Source organism: Oncorhynchus mykiss, chromosome 13, assembly GCF_013265735.2.
Source record: "Oncorhynchus mykiss isolate Arlee chromosome 13, USDA_OmykA_1.1, whole genome shotgun sequence".
Classification (NCBI taxonomy): Eukaryota; Metazoa; Chordata; class Actinopteri; order Salmoniformes; family Salmonidae; genus Oncorhynchus; species Oncorhynchus mykiss.
Window position 1 is genome coordinate 39,992,776 of NC_048577.1, and position 20,804 is coordinate 40,013,579.

Below are 20,804 nucleotides of genomic sequence, written 5' to 3' on the forward strand. Positions count from 1 at the left end.
ATATATATATATATATATAAATATATATATATCATACACTCAGGACATGCTAACCTCTCACCGTTATGATATGTGTACGTCTGTAACTTTCTCACTCACCATTATTCACGATTCATTCAGGACTATCCGACTGTAAAACGTGTCACTGTCCCAATTCTTTTGGAGCTCACTCTCCATAAATGCTTACAAAAGTGCAAAGCCCTCATTTAAAAAAAAAAAAGTGTAGTTTTTTTTCAAATACACAAGTTGGCATATCAGATTTCAAATAGCCGAATTAAACCAGCAAAATTACTTAGATATGAAATAATAAAAGTATAGGAATAGCAGTAATATTCTTGCTGTGATAAGGTTGGTCATGGGACTTTTTTTTAAAGGAAAATCGCCGCGGTCACCTTAGGGTACCACACTCAACGTTGTTCAACCCCATCACCTCTGAGTGGCGCTGCGGTGTAGGCTACATTTGAACCACGATAGACTGTAAATCACTCAACGTAGGCTATGACGAATTGTAGCCTTTTTGAGTAGCCAAGAGTCAAACAATATTTCAACAGCGTCAAGTTTGTTTATTCATAACGATATCACAAGTAGTAGAAGTAGATGTAACAAGTAGGATGGCTAGTAACCTAACAGATTCTGACTATAGCCTACACGACGTGCTGGCAGACTTTTTAACATACATCCATAATATTTTTTTCCATTCTGACTCATACAGTGGATAGCCAAATAATTCGGGACTTCACTCCTCCTCTAAGGGAGCATTTCCTCTGTTACAATGACCGCTGGTGAAGAGACGCCTTGGTAGAGGAACATGCTGTGATTCATAAGGGTGTTATAATACAGACTAAACTCTGTAATAATGTTGCGCGTCGTAGTGGAATCAGCCAAAGGCATCCCCAAAAAGAAACTCGGACACCCAGATCCCATAGCAGCGGTAGTGTTCAAAGGTGAGATATTGTTTTGTTGCCTCTTGCTGTGGCATTTAGCCTACATTTTCTCTTTGGTTTCAATGCCTTGATTGTTGGCTATTCTTGAGAAGTTCAAAACATCTGGATCAAAGACGTTCTCCAAATGTAGGCTAATATAAATCAAAGATGAAGACATGCAGAGTTGCTTTCAGGTTGTAGCCTAGTTTTTAGTTAGGCTACTTTATAGTTCTCTTTATTTTAAAGTTACTTTATCCTTTCTGCCCTTTGCTGTCAATGTTGGGTTAACTGACCCATTTTCTGTCTATCATTTTTTCTTTGAACCAACAACTGCAAGATTCCACAATAAGATGATATTCTGGTGGATTTTGTGGTCCCCAAACATTTAACATGTTCAATAAACACAAACATGATGATCTTTGTATTCAAAGTGGAGATACTGCGTCATTTAACTGTGAGCATGTAAGGGCACAAAACTACTATGATTTGCTTTGAAGGTACAACAATGGTACTGTGCATTGGTTCTGAGATACCGGAACCTAATTTTGCCTGCTTTAAGGCAATGAGTCACATTAAATAATGTTGCCTCTATTGTGTTACACAGAGGGAAAACATATTCCCTTATAAGGGGTTGGAATCACCCATTCTCCCCTGTCATCAACAGCTCTGCAGCTGGGTCAATGTGCTTCATTTTTGCATGGATATTTTAGGATAAGAGTCCGTCCAAGATGCACATTCGACTTTTATGGTTGAATATGTTGCCACTCTAAGTTGGCTCACTATGTTACCAGCCCCAGGGATGTTGTAGGTATTACTAATTTTAAAACTGCCTGTATATGTTAAAGGCCCAGTGCAGTTAAACATGTGATATACCTGTGTTTTATATATATTTCCATTATGAGATTGAAAATTGAAATTGTGAAAATGATGATAATGTCCTTTTAGTGTAAGAGCTGTTTGAAAAGAATGCCTGAAATTTCAGCATGATTGCTTGAGAACTTTGCATTTTTGCCAAGAAGCTATTTTTATTTATTTTGGCCATTACATTAAAAACAATCACAGTAACGTAATTGTTACCCAGAAAGGATTTGATATTGAGATAAAAACGTCTGCATTGGACCCAGAGAAATATATTCTACCCATACATATACTCCCGAGTGGCGCAGCCGTCTAAGGCACTGCATGTCAATGCTTGAGGTGTCACTACAGACACCATGGTTTGATTCCAGGCTGTATCACAACCGGCTGTGATTGGGAGTCCCGTAGGGCGGTGCACAATTGGCCCGGCGTCGTCCGGTGTCGGCTGCCATTGTAAATAAGAATTTGTTCTTAACTGACTTGCCTAGTTATATAAAGGGTACATAGAAACACATATATTCCATGTTTTAATCTTGCCACTTTGTGTAAACGCTACAGGTGAAAAGAAGAAAACTAAGGCCATTGATAGTGAACTCAATCCCGTGTGGAATGAAGTAAGTATAAATATTTACATTTACAATCCTTCCTCTCTCTGGCAGTCTCTGGGAATGTTGAAAAGGGCCTCGAGAGGAATGTATTATGTGGACGAGGGTATGAGAATGAATTAGGGAATGAGGCTAACATTTTGTCCGCTGTGCTTGGTGTTTGTTGATGACTCAACATGGAGTAGTTATTATTAGATAGAGGAATGATAACTGTTAACACTTCCCCTTTGATTTTAAACATTTGCACCCCCCCCCCCCCCCCCCCCCCATGCTTCAACATTTTATAATTGAAATTAACATGGGCAAAGTTGCGTGTTTATGAACTAACTCAATTTGTGGTTGCAGGTGCTTGAGTTCGACCTAAAGGGCTCCCCATTGGATGCCTCCTCCTTTTTGGACGTGATTGTGAAAGACTATGAGACTATTGGCAAAGACAAGTACGTACCTGGCATGTAGCTACTGTATATGTCTCAAATGTTTTGTGAGAGAACACACACCACACACACGCACATACACCTCCTGCTAATCGGACGCTGCTAGTGCTGCTAGGGAGGAGGAGGGACATAGTGTTTTACTCAGTTTGACCTCTTGTCATTTCTCAGTCAAAGTGCCCCAACATTAGAATGTGAACCTGGTCATTACAATACAGTGTCTGGTAATTACAGGTTATACAGAGAGTGAGTTAAAGGGAAAGTTCAAACCCTGAGGCCAGTGCTGAGTTTAAACTGAGCTGGAAAAAACTAGAGTAAGCACTTCTGCGGAGGGAGATCCATAATGTTCATTCAGGTCAAATCTTCAGGTTACTTGCATAACTCCGGGTTCTCTGATAATATGAGTGAGCTATCTTACATATGGGGCATGCCCTTTGGTGCGAGATCATAAGGAAGCTCCAATCACACAACATCTGCCGTAAACAGACAGGAGGCGTGGCGAATAGTGGGCAACCCCACTTATTATAACGCTCCAAGTCCCGTACTCTAGCTCATTATCAGACATATGTTTTCCTCCTTATGCATATTGAGATAACCCAATCATATTATCAGAGAACAGGGGCTACGCAAGTAACCTTAAGATTTGACCTTAAGGAACATTATGGATCTCTGACTGCAGAAGTGCTTACCCTAGTGCTTTTTCAAATACTTTTTTCGTTATCTCAAATATGGGTGTTTCACATATAGTCAACTTCCATTGCGCTCATGTACCCCCCGAAGCTAGATTGTCTTGACATAATCATCCCTCAGAGGCCCCAACACAGCACTGTATATGTCAGCGAGGGCGCAGTGACGTCTAGTTCGTAAATCCTCATAAACGTATGAGGGGTAGCCCAACATGCCGCATTGCAGCGTCACCTCTTGCTAGTTCAAAAAACAGCGGGCAGTGTGCGTCTTTGCGCATGCGTAGAGACCTATGGACGTTTGTCCGTATTTTTCCACCACACTTGAGCCACCACTTCGGGATGGAGTCTTCAGTCACCATACAGGGGGTTACCTCTGGACTTACAAGTCTGTTCCGGACATGAGCCACGTGTAAAGAGTGATGTGCGCTGCTCCACAGAATCATTTTCTGGGCTGGTCTGCACAAACACAGAGATCAGGTGCCACCTTGGTGGTTGATGTATGCCACTACAGTCGTATTGTCCATTCTGACCAGGATGTGACAATTCTGAAGAAAAGGCAGAAAATGCTTTAGTGCAAGCAGCACTGTAAGCAACTCAAGGTCATTTATGTGAGCATGACGTAGTTGTGGGGACTACAATCCATTCAATGCTCTCCCCTCACAGACTACGCCACACCCTTTGAGAGATGCGTCTGTTATCACTACAGGCACTACCTCTAGGGGAGTGCCGTTGGCGAAGATGGAGGGGTCCCGTCAGTGGCGGAGAGACGCTATGCTTGGGGAGGACACCGTTATGCTCCGCTGAAGGTGACTAAGGGAACACAGGCGTAGGGCAGACACCCAGCACTGAAAATATTTCATCCTCAACAGTCCAAACAGTCCCAACGTACAGAGACACGTCTTGAGTGTGACTGTATGACCCCATTGGAACATGGAGAGACATGATTCGCACGAAGCAACATGATTCACCCATCTGATAGTGCGGCCTGGAAAGAGATGGAATTCAGAACTACGCCTAGATATTCTACTCTATATGTGGGCACTAAACAGCTGTTTATCTGATTCATCCTGAAGTCTACAAGGGCAGCTCTGTCTCTCACTGCCTGCTTCTGTTAATGGGAGCAGAGCAGGTAGTGGTCTATGTACGCGGAGATCCTGTGTCCTCTCCATCTCAGGGGAGTTAGGGCCACCTCTACAACTTGCTGAACGTCCGAGGGGCTAGTGATATCCTGAAGGGAACTGTGAGATTCTCGAAACCCTGATAGGGAAACTTGAGAAATCTCCTATGTGCTGGCAGAATGCTTATGTGAAAATCCTGCAAATTGACTTTAGTGAACCAATCACCTCGACAAACAAAGCAAGACAGCACTTTGTGTGTAAGCATAAGGAATGTGAACTTTTTCAGATAGCTGTTGAGGATCTGTAGGTCCAAGATGGGGCGCTGGAGAATGGATGAAAAGAAATGTTCCATCTTGCCAGGGAGAGACGTGTAGGTAAGGGAGGCACATCGTTCAGGGTGAAGGTGGTTTGCGAGAGATTGTTCCACTGCTCCTCCATACCTTGCATGTCCATGGCAGTGAAGTCCCTCGGTGGGACCTTACCGGAAAGGGGTTTGTCCCAGGTGTGTTTAGCCTCCACCAAGCATGTTGGGATCATGGGGACACGCTGTCTCCCAGGGACGGTATGGGATGAGTCTCTTCCCATTGAACCAGTCTCTTTCGCCGTTTTCGCACAAATGGATTAGCCTGTACTCCAGGCTGGGAGAGGAGGGCCCTCCACTCAGGGTGCTGGAAGGCCTTGAGGCCTGAGCCTTGGGGTCTTCATCCCCTTCCTCATCCTCATTGCAGAAGAGTCGCACAATACTGATGTCCTCCTCATCGTAAACCCCTATACCTCTTTTCCCTGCTGCTAGCTCGTCGAACCGAGAGTGGATATCTGGGGGGAGACCGCCCATAACCTTGGCCCAGCTCGTGGTTGTTGGGTTGCCTCCTCGCCCGAAGGCTGGGAGGAAGAGGAGCCTCGAGGGGGGCTGCGGCAACTCGAGGGGGACTCCGGCAACTCCTTGCAATGCTCGCAGGACTCTGGGTTAGCAAGAGCCGCCTGAACATGCTCCAGTCCCAAGCAGGCAACACAGATAGGATATGTGTTCTTCACTGACATCATGGACCCACACAGGCATGGGTGAGCCAGTTGGGGAACAGGAGGCCAGCTGGGTACACACTGTGAAGGGGTAGTAGTATCCATAGCTCCGGATAGTGGAGGGTTCAAGGCTACGCGTGTACTGGCCAATGCCTAGCTGTGTAGCTAGTCCTGACATTAGCTAACTAGCGTTCACCCCGTGGGCTATTAGCCTAGCTTTTGCTAACATATTGCTATCTGAAGACAAAGTGGATAGCATTCATTTTTGATGAGCTAGTTGGTTAGCTTTACCTTGCAGCGTGGGCTAACCGAGTAGAAAGGGCTAGTTGAATGAGCTATCTCTAAGCGTGTGTTGGCCGACATTTAGCTGTGAAACTAGTCCTGGTGTTAGCTAGCTTGCACTCACCTTGTGGCCTAATAGCCTAGCTATTGCTAGCACACTGCTAGCTGAAGAAAAAGCGTGTGGTGTAAGTCTTCGGTGAGCTAGCTAGGTTAGCTTTGCCTTACACTGTGGGCTAACCCCTTTTAAAAAATATTGCAGTTTTGAAACTACAGTAAAAGTGCAGTAACTGCAGTCGACTGTGGTATTTCAGACACAGTAATTGCAGAATAACTGCAGTGTATTGCAGTTGAACTGCAGTTATACTGCACTGTAACTGCATTTACACTGCAAATTGACTGTAGTAAAAAAAACGGTGTTATTTTGGACGCATTATTTGCAACATACTGCAGTTATACTGCACTCTGACTGCAGTTATACTGCAGTGTATTGAATTTATACTGTACTCTGACTGCAGTCTTTTTTTTTGTACGGGAACGAATCTCAAAATGATCTTTTCTCCCTTCCACTGTGGTGGGAATTAGCAGCACGAAGCAGGTACTGCTAAGTGGGCGAGTGGGGCAAAAGTTAGCCATGTGGCGCTAGTTTTGACTGGAGACTGAGAAGAACCCAACTTTTCCTTTTGGTAAAAGTACTTAACACTCTATACGAGAAGCAGTATCCTATCCTCAGTGGCGAGTTCACAATTGAGTAGGAAAACAATGAGACAAGTCGTGCTGAGGAGAGTGTAGAGAGAGCTTGTGATCTCCGTAAGGAAGAAAACGATAATGAGCTAGAGGGCGTGGCGTGGCGCCTTATAATAGGTTGTGTGATTGGAGTGTCCTTGTGATCCCATCCCGAAGGGCTTACCCCATACGTGAGATACAGAAACAAGTATTTGAAAGAGAACTTAGTTGATCTACAATTACATAAAAAAGCTCAAGTTTTTCCATTGCAATGGGCCACATAACGTAACTCCATAACTCCTCTTGCCATGACAACATGTGTTGAGGAAAAATTGTGTTACCGCAGAGCTTCAATGATTACCACATTGGTAAGTGAAAAGTGAGGTGTGATTTGAAGTAGCACAACCCCTTACGGCTTCTCTACCACACCCTGTACCTGCCTCCGTGTTCAGACTCGCTGTGCTATGTGATGAGGATTTGTCTCTCTCTATGATGAAACAGTTTTCTCTCTCCAAAAGGCTATTGTTTCACCATGAGCACAAATCACTTCAAACTCAATAGATTCAAAATGGCCTCTCATGTGTCTTCTCTATATCAAGAGAAATAGGTATCAACATACTTTTTACTTAACATATTAGTGCTTTTAGATTGATGGAACATATCTAAGCTGTATTGATGCTTCATTGTTGTTCCATTTCCATTGTGACATTTTTAAGTCACGTAATGAGCGGCCTCTATTTAGCAGCATGCTTTTCACCACTTCTCAGCAGGAACTCTAATATAGATGCCTAGAGAGAGAGATAGAGAGAGAGAGAGCAGGCTATGATAATGAGAGTGACTCACGTCTTTGATCTTCTATAATGTTGGGGGGGCACTGGCAGAGTCCAGACTCAAACACAAGCAAAGTTACAGAGCTTGCACAGGCTTGTCACTGGCAGATGGGGGGGTTGATCTTGAGTATGTTTGAGAATCCTTGGCAGATGTGTGTATATGGGTGAGGTTGACTCATTCAATATAAACACACACTCAATAAGGGGGGGGGGGGGGGGGGGGGGGTGTTTTGGATATAAGGACATCTCCTAGTGACCACCATATACAATCATGTGTCCTGTTGAGTCATTTTTAATCCTCGATATCCAACGTCAGAATTCTAAAACGTCCAAAATGATATTCAAACATGGATACATACAGTATGTTTTCTCTGCTAGACACTAGACAGTTAACTATAGCCTGCTCTTGCCAACTCCATTACTCATTCTCAATCCAAACATTGCATGACATTGAGTGACAAGGAGTTGACATGATAGCACAAAAAGACTGGCACAGTTAGCAGCAGGGCCTTTGATATCAGCAAAAGAAAGAACTCCATATTATGCTGTATTATCTGACTTCATGGTGTGGAACTGCTTTTGACTCATAAAAGAGGAACTAGCCACTACACAGTGCATAAATATAGCCAACTAGTGTGCTGGCAGCTAGTGTGTGTTCCATATCATTAGTAACAGTCAACTCATTTCCTCAGGGGGAAAATATTCAACAATGGGTATTTTGCATGTGTCTGCTCGCCTTTGAAAAGTCAAGTGCCAACTAACTGAGTGAAGAAAAAAAATTGAAATGTGTAGAATTCCAAGAGGAATAAAAACAAAAGACTCAAAGAGCATTCCTCTCTCAACTTCAGAGTAGCCTGCTTTCAATGCCAAGGTGTGAACTCTACCGCTGACCCCGTAGTTCAACTTCATTTCCAGGACGTGTTTTAATGCATGATTGTTTATCTCTCTGTGTGTGATGACAAATTATTTCAACAGGTGACATAGCCAGGAGGGGAGAGGCATGACAACATCCCACCTTCCCCCCTTTCTCTCCTCCCCCACCCTCTTCTCTCCTCTCTCCCTCTATCTCCCCTTCTCCCATCTCTCTTCTTCTCTTCTCTCCTCTCTTCTTTTCTCTCTATCCCCCTCTCTCTTCCTCTCTTTCAATTCACTTAAATTATATCTCTCTCCCTCCTTCTGTCTCTCTCAATTCAATTCCTCTCTCTCTCTCTCTCTCGCTCTCTCTCACTCTCTCTCTCTTTCTCCTGTCTCTCTCCTCCCCTCAGCCTGACACACAAGGCCAGACTACAGGCATGCCTGTGGTAGATGCTAATTGCTCCCAGCGGTTAGTCTTTCCTCGTCCTCCCTTTCATGATTCTTTCCCCCTCGTCTATGGGATCGAGTGTTGTTCCTCACTACAGAGCACAGATGACATTTTTCCCAGTGTTCTCCGGGGAAGGCTCTAATGGTTGCCAAAATAAGCTAAGCTAGGCTGATGTTTGTCATTGTGACAGCTTATGAAGATCACTCAGCTACAGGAAAGTCGTCTTCTCGCTACCACCCTATCATTTTATTTTTCTTGAGTCCCTCCAGTCCAGCACAAGCAAAGTGCCTCAATGGTATCAACAATATGTTGACATATACACACTTCTTTAAATTGTGGCTGCATGGCACAGTGGTGGCTATGTATACATAATAGGAATAACTGATATTAAGCAATGCAACGGGATTCTTAATCACAGTTGATTGTGTAATAAAGAACCCTTGGTACCTTCCTAGTTAGTCCTCAGTTCCCCCATAAGGGACTTTCATCAGATCCGTGTGGCAAATATAACTGCTCTATAGGACTTGTTGCTAGGTTTGTCAATTCTGAAAGAAGTACAAATGAGAACTGGATACTGCCTGTGATTAGTCAAAAAACAAATATATTCACACATATAAAATTACATACATCATTGTACACAAACAACAGAGGAAATCTACACCTCTTTATGCAGTAGACCAGCAAACATAATACATGCATTTGTTTAAGTGATCTGGAAATTATATTACTATTTTACTGTATGCGTTTTGTCATGTACTGTCATGTTGTGTCTTGTCTCTGTCCTTTCCCTTCATCCTGTCTCCCTCTGCTGGTCGTTGTTAGGTTACCTTTTCTCCCCCTCTTTCCCCCAGCTGTGCCTTGTCTCCTCCTAACCACCTCGTCACCCCTTTTCCCACCTGTTCCCTTTTTCCCTCTGATTAGGTCCCTATATCTCTCTCTGTTCCTGCTCCTGTCCTTGTCGGATTCTTGTTTGTTGTGTTTCATGCCTGAACCAGACTATCGTCATGTTTGCTGTAACCTTGTCCTGTCCTGTCGGAATCTGCCGGTCTGTCTGAACCTACCTATGTTTGGTAATTAAAGAAGCTCTGTTAAGTTAATTCGCTTTTGGGTCCTCATTCACTCACCGTAACAGAAGAATCCGACCAAGAATGGACCCAGCGACTTCGGATCCTCTCCACTCAGCCGTCGGGATCCAGGGAGCGATGCTAGGCAGACACGAGCAGGAATTGTCTGCTGCTCGACATGCCGTTGAGACCCTGGCCACCCAAGTCTCCAACCTCACAGAACAGGTTCACCATCTCCGCCTCGATCCACCGGCCACTTCCAGGGCTTTCGAATCTCCGGAGCCCAGAATCAATAACCCGCCGTGTTACTCTGGGGAGCCCACTGAATGCCGCTCGTTCCTCACCCAGTGTGATATTGTGTTTTCTCTCCAGCCCTACACTTTCTCCAGGAGCACTGCTCGTGTCGCCTACGTCATATCTCTCCTTATTGGACGGGCTCGTGAGTGGGGCACGGCAATCTGGGAGGCAAGGGCTGAGTGTACTAACCAGTATCAGGACTTTAAGGAGGAGATGATACGGGTTTTTGATCGATCTGTTTTTGGGGAGGAGGCTTCCAGGGCCCTGTCTTCCCTATGTCAAGGCAATCGATCCATAACTGACTACTCTATTGAGTTTCGCACTCTTGCTGCCTCCAGTGGCTGGAACGAGCCGGCCTTGCTCGCTCGTCTTCTGGAGGGTCTCCGCGCAGAGGTAAAGGATGAGATTCTCTCCCGGGAGGTTCCTTCCAGCGTGGATTCCTTGATTGAACTCGCTATTCGCATTGAGCGACGGGTTGATCTTCGTCACCGAGCTCGTGGAAAGGAGCTCGCGCTCTCCGTTGCCCCCCTCTCCGCATCACTACCATCTTCCTCTGCCGGCTCGGGAGCTGAGCCTATGCAGCTGGGAGGTATCCGCATCTCGACTAAGGAGAGGGAACGGAGAATCACCAACCGCCTCTGTCTCTATTGCGGTTCTGCTGGTCATTTTGTCACTTCATGTCCAGTAAAAGCCAGAGCTCATCAGTAAGCGGAGGGCTACTGGTGAGCGCTACTACTCCTGTCTCTCCTTCAAGATCCTGCACTACCTTGTCGGTCCATCTACGCTGGACCGGTTCGTCAGCTTCCTGCAGTGCCTTAATAGACTCTGGGGCGGAGGGCTGTTTTATGGACGAGACCTGGGCTCGGGAACATGACATTCCTCTCAGACAGTTAAAGGAGCCCACGGCCTTGTTCGCCCTGGATGGTAGTCCTCTCCCCAGGATTCAGCGTGAGACGCTACCTTTAACCCTCACTGTTTCTGGTAATCATAGTGAAACCATTTCTTTTTTAATTTTTCGTTCACCTTTTACACCTGTTGTTTTGGGCCATCCCTGGCTAGTTTGTCATAATCCTTCCATTAATTGGTCTAGTAATTCTATCCTCTCCTGGAACGTCTCTTGTCATGTGAAATGTTTAATGTCTGCTATCCCTCCTGTTTCCTCTGTCTCTTCTTCACAGGAGGAGCCTGGTGATTTGACAGGGGTGCCGGAGGAATATCACGATCTGCGCACGGTGTTCAGTCGGTCCAGGGCCACCTCTCTTCCTCCACACCGGTCGTATGATTGTAGTATTGATCTCCTTCCGGGAACCACCCCCCCCCCGGGGTAGACTATACTCTCTGTCGGCTCCCGAACGTAAGGCTCTCGAAGATTATTTGTCTGTAGCTCTTGACGCCGGTACCATAGTCCCCTCCTCCTCTCCCGCCGGAGCGGGGTTTTTTTTTGTCAAGAAGAAGGACGGGTCTCTGCGCCCCTGCATAGATTATCGAGGGCTGAATGACATAACAGTGAAGAATCGTTATCCGCTTCCTCTTATGTCTTCAGCCTTCGAGATCCTGCAGGGAGCCAGGTTTTTCACTAAGTTGGACCTTCGTAACGCTTACCATCTCGTGCGCATCAGGGAGGGGGACGAGTGGAAGACGGCGTTTAACACTCCGTTAGGGCACTTTGAATACCGGGTTCTTCCTTTCGGCCTCGCTAACGCTCCAGCTGTCTTTCAGGCATTAGTCAATGATGTCCTGAGAGACATGCTGAACATCTTTGTTTTCGTTTACCTTGACGATATCCTGATTTTTTCACCGTCACTCCAGATTCATGTTCAGCACGTTCGACGTGTCCTCCAGCGCCTTTTAGAGAATTGTCTTTTTGTGAAGGCTGAGAAGTGCACTTTTCATGCCTCCTCCGTCACATTTCTCGGTTCTGTTATTTCCGCTGAAGGCATTAAGATGGATCCCGCTAAGGTCCAAGCTGTCATTGATTGGCCCGTCCCTAAGTCACGCGTCGAGCTGCAGCGCTTTCTCGGCTTCGCGAACTTCTATCGTCGTTTCATCCGTAATTTCGGTCAGGTGGCAGCTCCTCTCACAGCCCTTACTTCTGTCAAGACGTGCTTTAAGTGGTCCGTTTCCGCCCAGGGAGCTTTTGATCTCCTCAAGAATCGTTTTACATCCGCTCCTATCCTTGTTACACCTGACGTCTCTAGACAGTTCGTTGTCGAGGTTGACGCGTCAGAGGTGGGCGTGGGAGCCATTCTTTCTCAGCGCTCCCTCTCTGACGACAAGGTCCACCCATGCGCGTATTTTTCTCATCGCCTGTCGCCGTCGGAACGTAACTATGATGTGGGTAACCGCGAACTGCTCGCCATCCGGTTAGCCCTAGGCGAATGGCGACAGTGGTTGGAGGGGGCGACCGTTCCTTTTGTCGTTTGGACTGACCATAGGAACCTTGAGTACATCCGTTCTGCCAAACGACTTAATGCGCGTCAGGCGCGTTGGGCGCTGTTTTTCGCTCGTTTCGAGTTCGTGATTTCTTATCGTCCGGGCTCTAAGAACACCAAGCCTGATGCTTTGTCTCGTCTCTTCAGTTCTTCAGTAGCCTCCACTGACCCCGAGGGGATTCTCCCTGAGGGGCGTGTTGTCGGGTTGACTGTCTGGGGAATTGAGAGGCAGGTAAAGCAAGCGCTCACTCACACTCCGTCGCCGCGCGCTTGTCCTAGGAACCTTCTTTTCGTTCCCGTTCCTACTCGTCTGGCCGTTCTTCAGTGGGCTCACTCTGCCAAGTTAGCCGGCCACCCTGGCGTTCGGGGTACGCTTGCTTCCATTCGCCAGCGTTTTTGGTGGCCCACCCGGGAGCATGACACGCGTCGTTTCGTGGCTGCTTGTTCGGTCTGCGCGCAGACTAAGTCCGGTAACTCTCCTCCTGCCGGCCGTCTCAGGCCGCTTCCTATTCCCTCTCGACCGTGGTCTCACATCGCCTTAGATTTTGTCACCGGACTGCCTTCGTCAGCGGGGAAGACTGTTATTCTTACGGTTGTCGATAGGTTCTCTAAGGCGGCTCATTTCATTCCCCTTGCTAAGCTTCCTTCTGCTAAAGAGACGGCACAAATCATCATCGAGAATGTTTTCAGAATTCATGGCCTTCCGTCAGACGTCGTTTCGGACAGAGGTCCGCAATTCACGTCTCAATTTTGGAGGGAGTTTTGCCGTTTGATTGGGGCTTCCGTCAGTCTCTCTTCCGGCTTTCACCCCCAGTCTAACGGTCAAGCAGAACGGGCCAATCAGACTATTGGTCGCATCTTACGCAGTCTTTCTTTTCGCAACCCTGCGTCTTGGTCAGAACAGCTCCCCTGGGCAGAATACGCCCACAACTCGCTTCCTTCGTCTGCGACCGGGCTATCTCCTTTTCAGAGTAGCCTCGGGTACCAGCCTCCGCTGTTCTCATCTCAGTTCGCCGAGTCCAGCGTCCCCTCCGCTCAGGCTTTTGTCCAACGTTGCGAGCGCACCTGGAAGAGGGTCAGGTCTGCACTTTGCCGTTATAGGACGCAGACTGTGAGGGCTGCTAATAAGCGTAGAACTAAGAGTCCTAGATATTGTCGCGGTCAGAGAGTTTGGCTCTCCACTCAGAACCTTCCCCTTAAGACGGCTTCTCGCAAGTTGACCCCGCGGTTCATTGGTCCGTTCCGTATTTCTCGGGTCATTAATCCTGTCGCAGTTCGACTTCTTCTTCCGCGATACCTTCGTCGCGTCCACCCGGTCTTCCATGTCTCCTGCATCAAGCCCGTCCTTCGCGCCCCCGCTCGTCTTCCCCCCCCCCCCCCATCCTTGTCGAGGGCGCACCCATCTACAGGGTCCGTAGAATTTTGGACATGCGTCCTCGGGGCCGTGGTCACCAGTACCTCGTAGATTGGGAGGGGTACGGTCCTGAGGAGAGGAGTTGGGTTCCCTCTTGGGACGTGCTGGACCGTGCGCTGATCGAGGATTTCCTCCGTTGCCGCCAGGTTTCCTCCTCGAGTGCGCCAGGAGGCGCTCGGTGAGTGGGGGGGTACTGTCATGTACTGTCATGTTGTGTCTTGTCTCTGTCCTTTCCCTTCATCCTGTCTCCCTCTGCTGGTCGTTGTTAGGTTACCTTTTCTCCCCCTCTTTCCCCCAGCTGTGCCTTGTCTCCTCCTAACCACCTCGTCACCCCTTTTCCCACCTGTTCCCTTTTTCCCTCTGATTAGGTCCCTATATCTCTCTCTGTTCCTGCTCCTGTCCTTGTCGGATTCTTGTTTGTTGTGTTTCATGCCTGAACCAGACTATCGTCATGTTTGCTGTAACCTTGTCCTGTCCTGTCGGAATCTGCCGGTCTGTCTGAACCTACCTATGTTTGGTAATTAAAGAAGCTCTGTTAAGTTAATTCGCTTTTGGGTCCTCATTCACTCACCGTAACACGTTTCCTCAAGAAATATTCATATCACGTAAATACAGTAGGTGCTCATGCCTTTTTACCTGTATTGCAGATTTATTGGCTCAGCTAAGATCTCTCTCCTAGACCTGGCTCATGGTCACACCAAGTCCCTCCCAGCAAAGAACCTGTCCCTGGTCAATGAGAAGAAACAGGACACTGGGGTGAGAGTTATTCTTGAAAGTAAATGAAGTGTAAGCAATAATACACTTTATTGTAGAGACATTGTCAAGAGGTTCGGTGTTTTTGGCTTAACGGCTAATGTGTTGGGTTGACAATCGCTGGACCCGGATTCGAGTCCTGGTCAGAACAAACACACAAATTCCCTACGTTGGTGTAAGAAGTGGGATGGCGCCCATAAGGTCATCGGAAAAGGCGTGTACACATGAAGGACTTGGAATAAAGAAGCTTGGGGAGATGTTCTCCTAAAGGGAGGGGCTAGTGTAGCGAGCATTTCGCTACACAACAAGCATTTCGCTACACTCGCATGAACATCTGCCAACCATGTGTAAGTGACCAATAACATTTGATTTGATTGGAGTAGCGACCTCAACTCAACACCTAGGGGTCTCGTCAAGAGGTTCGGGTCTCTTGGCGGTGTTGGGTTGACAGTTGCTGGACCCAGGCCTGAGTCCCAGTCAGAACTACCCCATGCATATAATAACTAGGTTAAAACATCTTGATTGTTGGCCATATCATGTCAATGTAAAATAATGTAAGTTAAAGTTGTCAATACATTGAGACATTGTCTTGAAGCAGCATGTTGACATTTAATCCCATCTGTTTTTTAGGCGACCATTAATTTGATGATAGGGTACGAGCCGCCAGCTAGCACAACTCCGAACCCTAACAATCAAACTGATGAAGACCAGTCGCATGGGGACACAGGTCAGTTTAACATAACAAATATGTGGCACGCCATCTTTTGTTTTGGTTAAGCACAATGGTGTCCTTCTCTCATGAGATCAGTTCCAATGCCTTTGTTATGCCGGTAATGTAAATCAACTCTTATACATGTAGTTTGGGAAAAGTATGCAGCTATCACAGTGGTATGTTTGGGTTTGGTATTGCAGTGGTAGCCTGGTTCCCAGATTTGTTTGTGTGTTAGCCAACTCCTCTGTTTTTCAATGTCATGTAACGAGCAGTTGACTAAAGTACAAACAGATCTGGTAGCCAGGATTGTGTTCATTAGGGCACACAACAGGAAACGTTTGAAAACGGAAACCAAACGCTTGCATTTCAGGTAGTCCCTACTTGTTTCAGAGTTTTCTTTTCACCATTTGGTCTCTAATGAATGCAACCCAGGTAACCAGGCTAGTGAGGTGATGTTGTGGTTTTAGGCTTTGGTTGGTAGGAAGTATTGGAGTGGTACTGGCTTGTCTGTGTTCGTTACACAAGTGAAAGGCTGCTTGCTGTTTATTTAAATGGAGGATGCAAATTGAAAAAACAAACAATACTCACAGCCTTTGCAGACTCAAGGAAACAGAATCAATAGAACATGTTTTGTAGTACGTTCCCTCTGTGGCTCGCTTTTGGAGTCAGGTCCAGATATGGTTGTTATGTCATAATACCAGGTTACAGATTGATCTGCAAACTGTTTTGTTAGGTGATCTGAAAAACCACGATCAGTCAATGGGAAATATAATTTTACTCCTGGGTAAAGTATTTATTTTTGGGGAAATATTGGTAGAAATGTTACAAATAGGGAGGTTCAGGGCTCATAAGACATCATAGTAAAATGGATGGATGTATTGCAAAAGGAAAAATGGCATTCTACTGGGAAAGATGAGTTAATCTGTGGACATCGGAGGGTTGGAGTTCAGATTGAATGATGGATTGGCACTGTGGATAAAAATCCAGCACTTGAAGAAAGAGGAAATTAGGAATATGTCTGTGTGTCTAATTCTTTAACTACAGGTACTGTAGATATGAGTTTAAATAGCTGTAAGTAGCAGTAAAAGCTATGTTTACTCGAATCAGGGTAGGGATGGTAGGGTATATATATTTTTTAATATACACACGACACAAGTACTCTCAGCAGACAATATGCTGAACACAGGTCACCTGGACCAGAAGTCCCCACAAGAATAGTAAACTAAAGTGTTTTTACCAACTGGGGACATTTTGTTGGTCCCCACAAGGTCAGATTCTACTTCTATGGGGTTTAGGGTTTAGGTTAGAATTAGTGTTAAGGTTAGAATTAGGTTTAGGGTTAGGAGCTAGGGTTCGTTTTAGGGTTATGGTTAGGAGTTAGGGTTAGGGTTAAGGTTTTCGGGTTAAGGATAGGGTACAGGTCAGAGTTAGGTTTAAGTTTAGGGTTAGGGAAAATAGGATTTTGAATGGGACTGAATTGTGTGTCCCTAGTTGTACAAGACTGTGTGTGTGTTCCCAGGTGAGGGTGAGGAAGGGGAGGATAGGGAGGAGGTATCCCTTGGGGGTCAGACGGGGACCCCTGGAGTTCCACCCACACCTGGCCAGCCTGGTAACCCCAACCAGAGGCCTGTCCGGACTAGCCGCAAGAGACACCGGGCCCTGGCCAACAAGCCCCAGGACTTCCAGGTAGAGTACATAGCTAGCACATGAAGTGCATGTCAAAAGTTTAAAGTCTCCTCATCTCTCTTCCTTCATTTGCACTGATCTGAAACCACAGGAGAGATGAAAGCAGTATGGTGGATGGTGGCTTTCACCCTCCAGTTCTTTCAGATCAGTGGTAGAGAAGACGAGCAAAGGACTATTGAGATGCAGCCCTGGGTGGTAGTATGGGGCCCTGTTTAAATACTTATGACATGCGTCCTTCATCCCATTTTACCTTACTTGAGGTAATCACTAATCTGTATAGGTATGTGAGATGACAGCAATATGATAATTATGCATTCCTCAATCCAATCACTAACAGATCAGTGATTGCCTCAAGGAAGGAAGGAAAAAAGAAAGGAGATGTGCATTTTGTGGTAGAACAGCGCCTCTTTGACCTCTCCTCTTATTGACAAATTATATCAATAAAGGCATAATTAAGGCATTTTGTGTTTGTTGAAATTACTGTGTTAGTTAAACTCTCTTACACTGTTGTCTTCAATGACCAGATTCGCGTTCGAGTTATTGAGGGCCGACAGTTGCCGGGAAACAACATCAAACCGGTTGTCAAAGTGAATGTGTGCGGACAGACCCACAGAACCAGGATCAGGCGAGGAAACAACCCCTTCTTTGATGAGGTAATCTCTTCATAGCTCTATGGTTTTAAACTGCCCTTACACTCCAAAATCAAAACCACTAGGGCAAAGTTACACTTCTCTGATTGCGCTGACGGGAATCTTTGTTTCAGTATTCCATCTTTTGATTGACTGTCTTTTTCACCCCTTTAAATGCTTGTCTATTTGACTCCTGCTCCTCTTTTACCTTGTCCTGCTGATCCCTCTCTCAATGCACTCCTCCTCCTCCTGCTTCAATGAGTTTCATTCGGATCTTCTCTCTCTGCAACAGTGATATGTTTGAGTAAATCTAAAGCGGAATCCTCCGTTAGATACATTATCTATCACCCTTGACCTCTCACATGCATTTTCTCAACCGTTCCTAGTCAATTACTATACAATTGCTACAGTATGTCTGTATGCATTTGCTTCAAAATCAGAGTATAGAAAGCTATGGAAAATGGCCATGGTTATGCCTAACTCTCTACTATGTACATAAAAAACTATGAAAATACTGTATATATCAACATTTTTATAAACCCTCTCCACAGATGTTCTTCTTCAATGTCAACATCCTGCCTTCAGAGCTTTTAGATGACTGTATCAGTATTCGGGTAAGTACAACACTCCTCTCAGACTGGGTATAGTCTATAAACAGTGTGTTCACGAGTTCGGCTTCTCTCCATCTGACGAACATGGAGGGGGTTTTGGCGTGGATGGTGGATGGGGAGGCTAGACCCCGGTCGGGGATCGGAGTTGGTAGCTGTCCTCCCAGCAGGATCAGCCCCCAGTCATGGACTGCTGGCAGTGCCAACCCACGTAAGACAAGGTTGTGTGAGCATGGATCTGATGAACATGCAGGAAGGGGTTGAGCTGGCCCACCATTATGTAGGAAGCCTGGAGGCAATGGGGATTGGTAGCTGGCCCCCCAGCAGGATCAGCCCCAAGCCATAAGCCAAGGTTGTGCTGGCCCCCCTTCCTTTATACAAGAGCGAGAAAGACTTTCTGACAACGAGGTCGCTACTGGTACAAGTCTGAGTCGCCACTGGTCAGAATGGAGTCGGTGCGTGAAGACACTGCATGGGAAAAAGATGGGCACCCTATTATGTGGGCTGAGTCACTGGATTACTAATGCTCTTCCATGCCGTCCCTAGGACAGGTGCATCATGTTGTGCCAGGCCTTTTCTGCTAAACTTGACTTGAGTGGGTTGAGTCACTGAAGGGGTCTTCCTCTTGCTGGTCTTGCGCCAGTGCGGTGGAGGAGATCTTCGTGGGCTATAATCAGCCTTGTCTCAGGGTAGTAAGTTGGTGGTGTGTTGATATCCCTCTAGTGGTGTTGGGGCTGTGCTTTGTGGGGGTTATATCTTGCCTGGTTGGCCCTGTCTGGGGGTATTGTCGGACAGGGCCACAGTGTCCCCCCCGCCCGTCTCAGCCTCCAGTATCTATGCTGCAACAGGGTGTGCCGGGTGGCTAGGGTCAGTCTGTCCTGTCTGGTGAAATTCTCCTGTCTTATCTGGTGTCCTGTGTGAACTTAAGTATGCCACCCCCACTACCTGTTGTTTTTGACCCGCTTTCCCTCCCTCCCTCCCTCCCTCCCTCCCTCCCTCCCTCCCTCCCTCCCTCCCTCCCTCCCTCCCTCCCTCCCTCCCTCCCTCTCTCCCTCTCTCGCTCTCTCTACCGCTTTTGCTGTCTTGACCTTTGAATACTCGGCTATGAAATGCCAACTGACATCTACTCCTGAGGTGCTGACCTGTTGCACCCTCTATAGCCACTGTGATTATTATTTGACCCTGCTGGTCATCTATGAACGTTTGAACATCTTGAAGAACAATCTGGCCTTAATGGCCATGTACTATTATAATCTCCACCTGGCACAGCCAGAAGAGGGCTGGCCACCACTCAGAGCCTGGTTCCTCTCAAGGTTTCTTCCTAGGTTCCTGCCTTTTCTAGGGAGTTTTTCCTAGCCACCCTGCTTCTACATCTCATTGCTTGCTGTTTGGGCTTTAGGCTAGGTTTCTGTATAAGCACTTTGTGACATCTGCTGATGTAAAAAGGACTTTTAAATCCATTTGATTTGATTTTGATGTCATGGAAAGAGCAGGTGTTCTTAATGTTTTGAACACTCAGTGTAAATAAATCGTTTTAAAACTCCTTGATTGTGGTAAACTATGAAGCTGTTTAGAACTAAAGGCTGGGTTTGTTTCAACATCACTAATTCTCTCTGTCTCTCGCTCTCTCGCTCTCTCTCTCTCTGCAGGTCTATGATTCCTACTCCCTCAGAGCAGACAGTCTAATGGGGGAGTTCAAGGTGACATTTAAATGTACAAAAAGTGCATTTAATTTAGATATTTACAGAGCATTACATCCAGCCTATTATGTTTGCCTTTCATAACAATGACAGAAAACGCTGGATAAATCACAGAAATCCTTTGTTCAAACATGGATTGGCTACAATGCACACTATCACACTGTGTTTATACAGTATTGACTATATTACTGTAATCATCCTTCCAGGCAATAACCTCAATATCTGTATTTGGTTGATATTTAATTTAGTTGTCAACAAATATGCATTTTTATTGAAATAAAAGTAAAATGGTTGAAATCTGGTTAAAATCAGTTGTGTAGTGTAACCAGACTTTATTTTCATTTTAACAGTTGGATGTTGGGTACATATATGACGAACCTGGTAAGTTCATCTTTACAGAAGAGTGACACAGGAGAGGAGTATTATCTTGATCTTCAATTATCTTCAAAGACATCCTTTGTCTGTGTCTGTGTCTGGAATGTGTATATTCTTATGGTCAACAGCCCACGCCATAATGAGGAAGTGGCTTCTCCTGAGTGACCCTGATGACTCTAGCTCGGGGGCCAAAGGTTACCTGAAGGTCAGCCTGGTCATCGTGGGGACAGGAGACGAGCCACCGGTACGACTGCTGTGTCACTATGCTATGTCACCACACGCCTCATCTGTCTTTCTCTACATTCTCTACCATTGTACTTAATGTAATATTGATTACATAGTTTATAAACTCAGC

At 46.1% G+C, this 20,804-nt stretch overlaps 1 protein-coding gene across 1 annotated transcript in view; it reads left to right on the forward strand.

The window, feature by feature from the left end:
- Nucleotides 1-502: 502 nt before the first annotated feature.
- LOC110485171 (myoferlin) overlaps nt 503-20,804 on the forward strand; it is a 57,488-nt gene continuing 37,186 nt past the window's right edge. Inside the window, exons 1-11 of the mRNA XM_036941044.1 lie at nt 503-944; nt 2,340-2,395; nt 2,732-2,823; nt 14,634-14,742; nt 15,370-15,466; nt 16,971-17,137; nt 17,662-17,790; nt 18,318-18,380; nt 20,024-20,074; nt 20,425-20,455; nt 20,578-20,693. Coding sequence (XP_036796939.1) covers nt 857-944; nt 2,340-2,395; nt 2,732-2,823; nt 14,634-14,742; nt 15,370-15,466; nt 16,971-17,137; nt 17,662-17,790; nt 18,318-18,380; nt 20,024-20,074; nt 20,425-20,455; nt 20,578-20,693 — 999 coding nt within the window. The 5' untranslated portion in view covers nt 503-856. The remainder of the gene's footprint in view (nt 945-2,339; nt 2,396-2,731; nt 2,824-14,633; nt 14,743-15,369; nt 15,467-16,970; nt 17,138-17,661; nt 17,791-18,317; nt 18,381-20,023; nt 20,075-20,424; nt 20,456-20,577; nt 20,694-20,804) is intronic.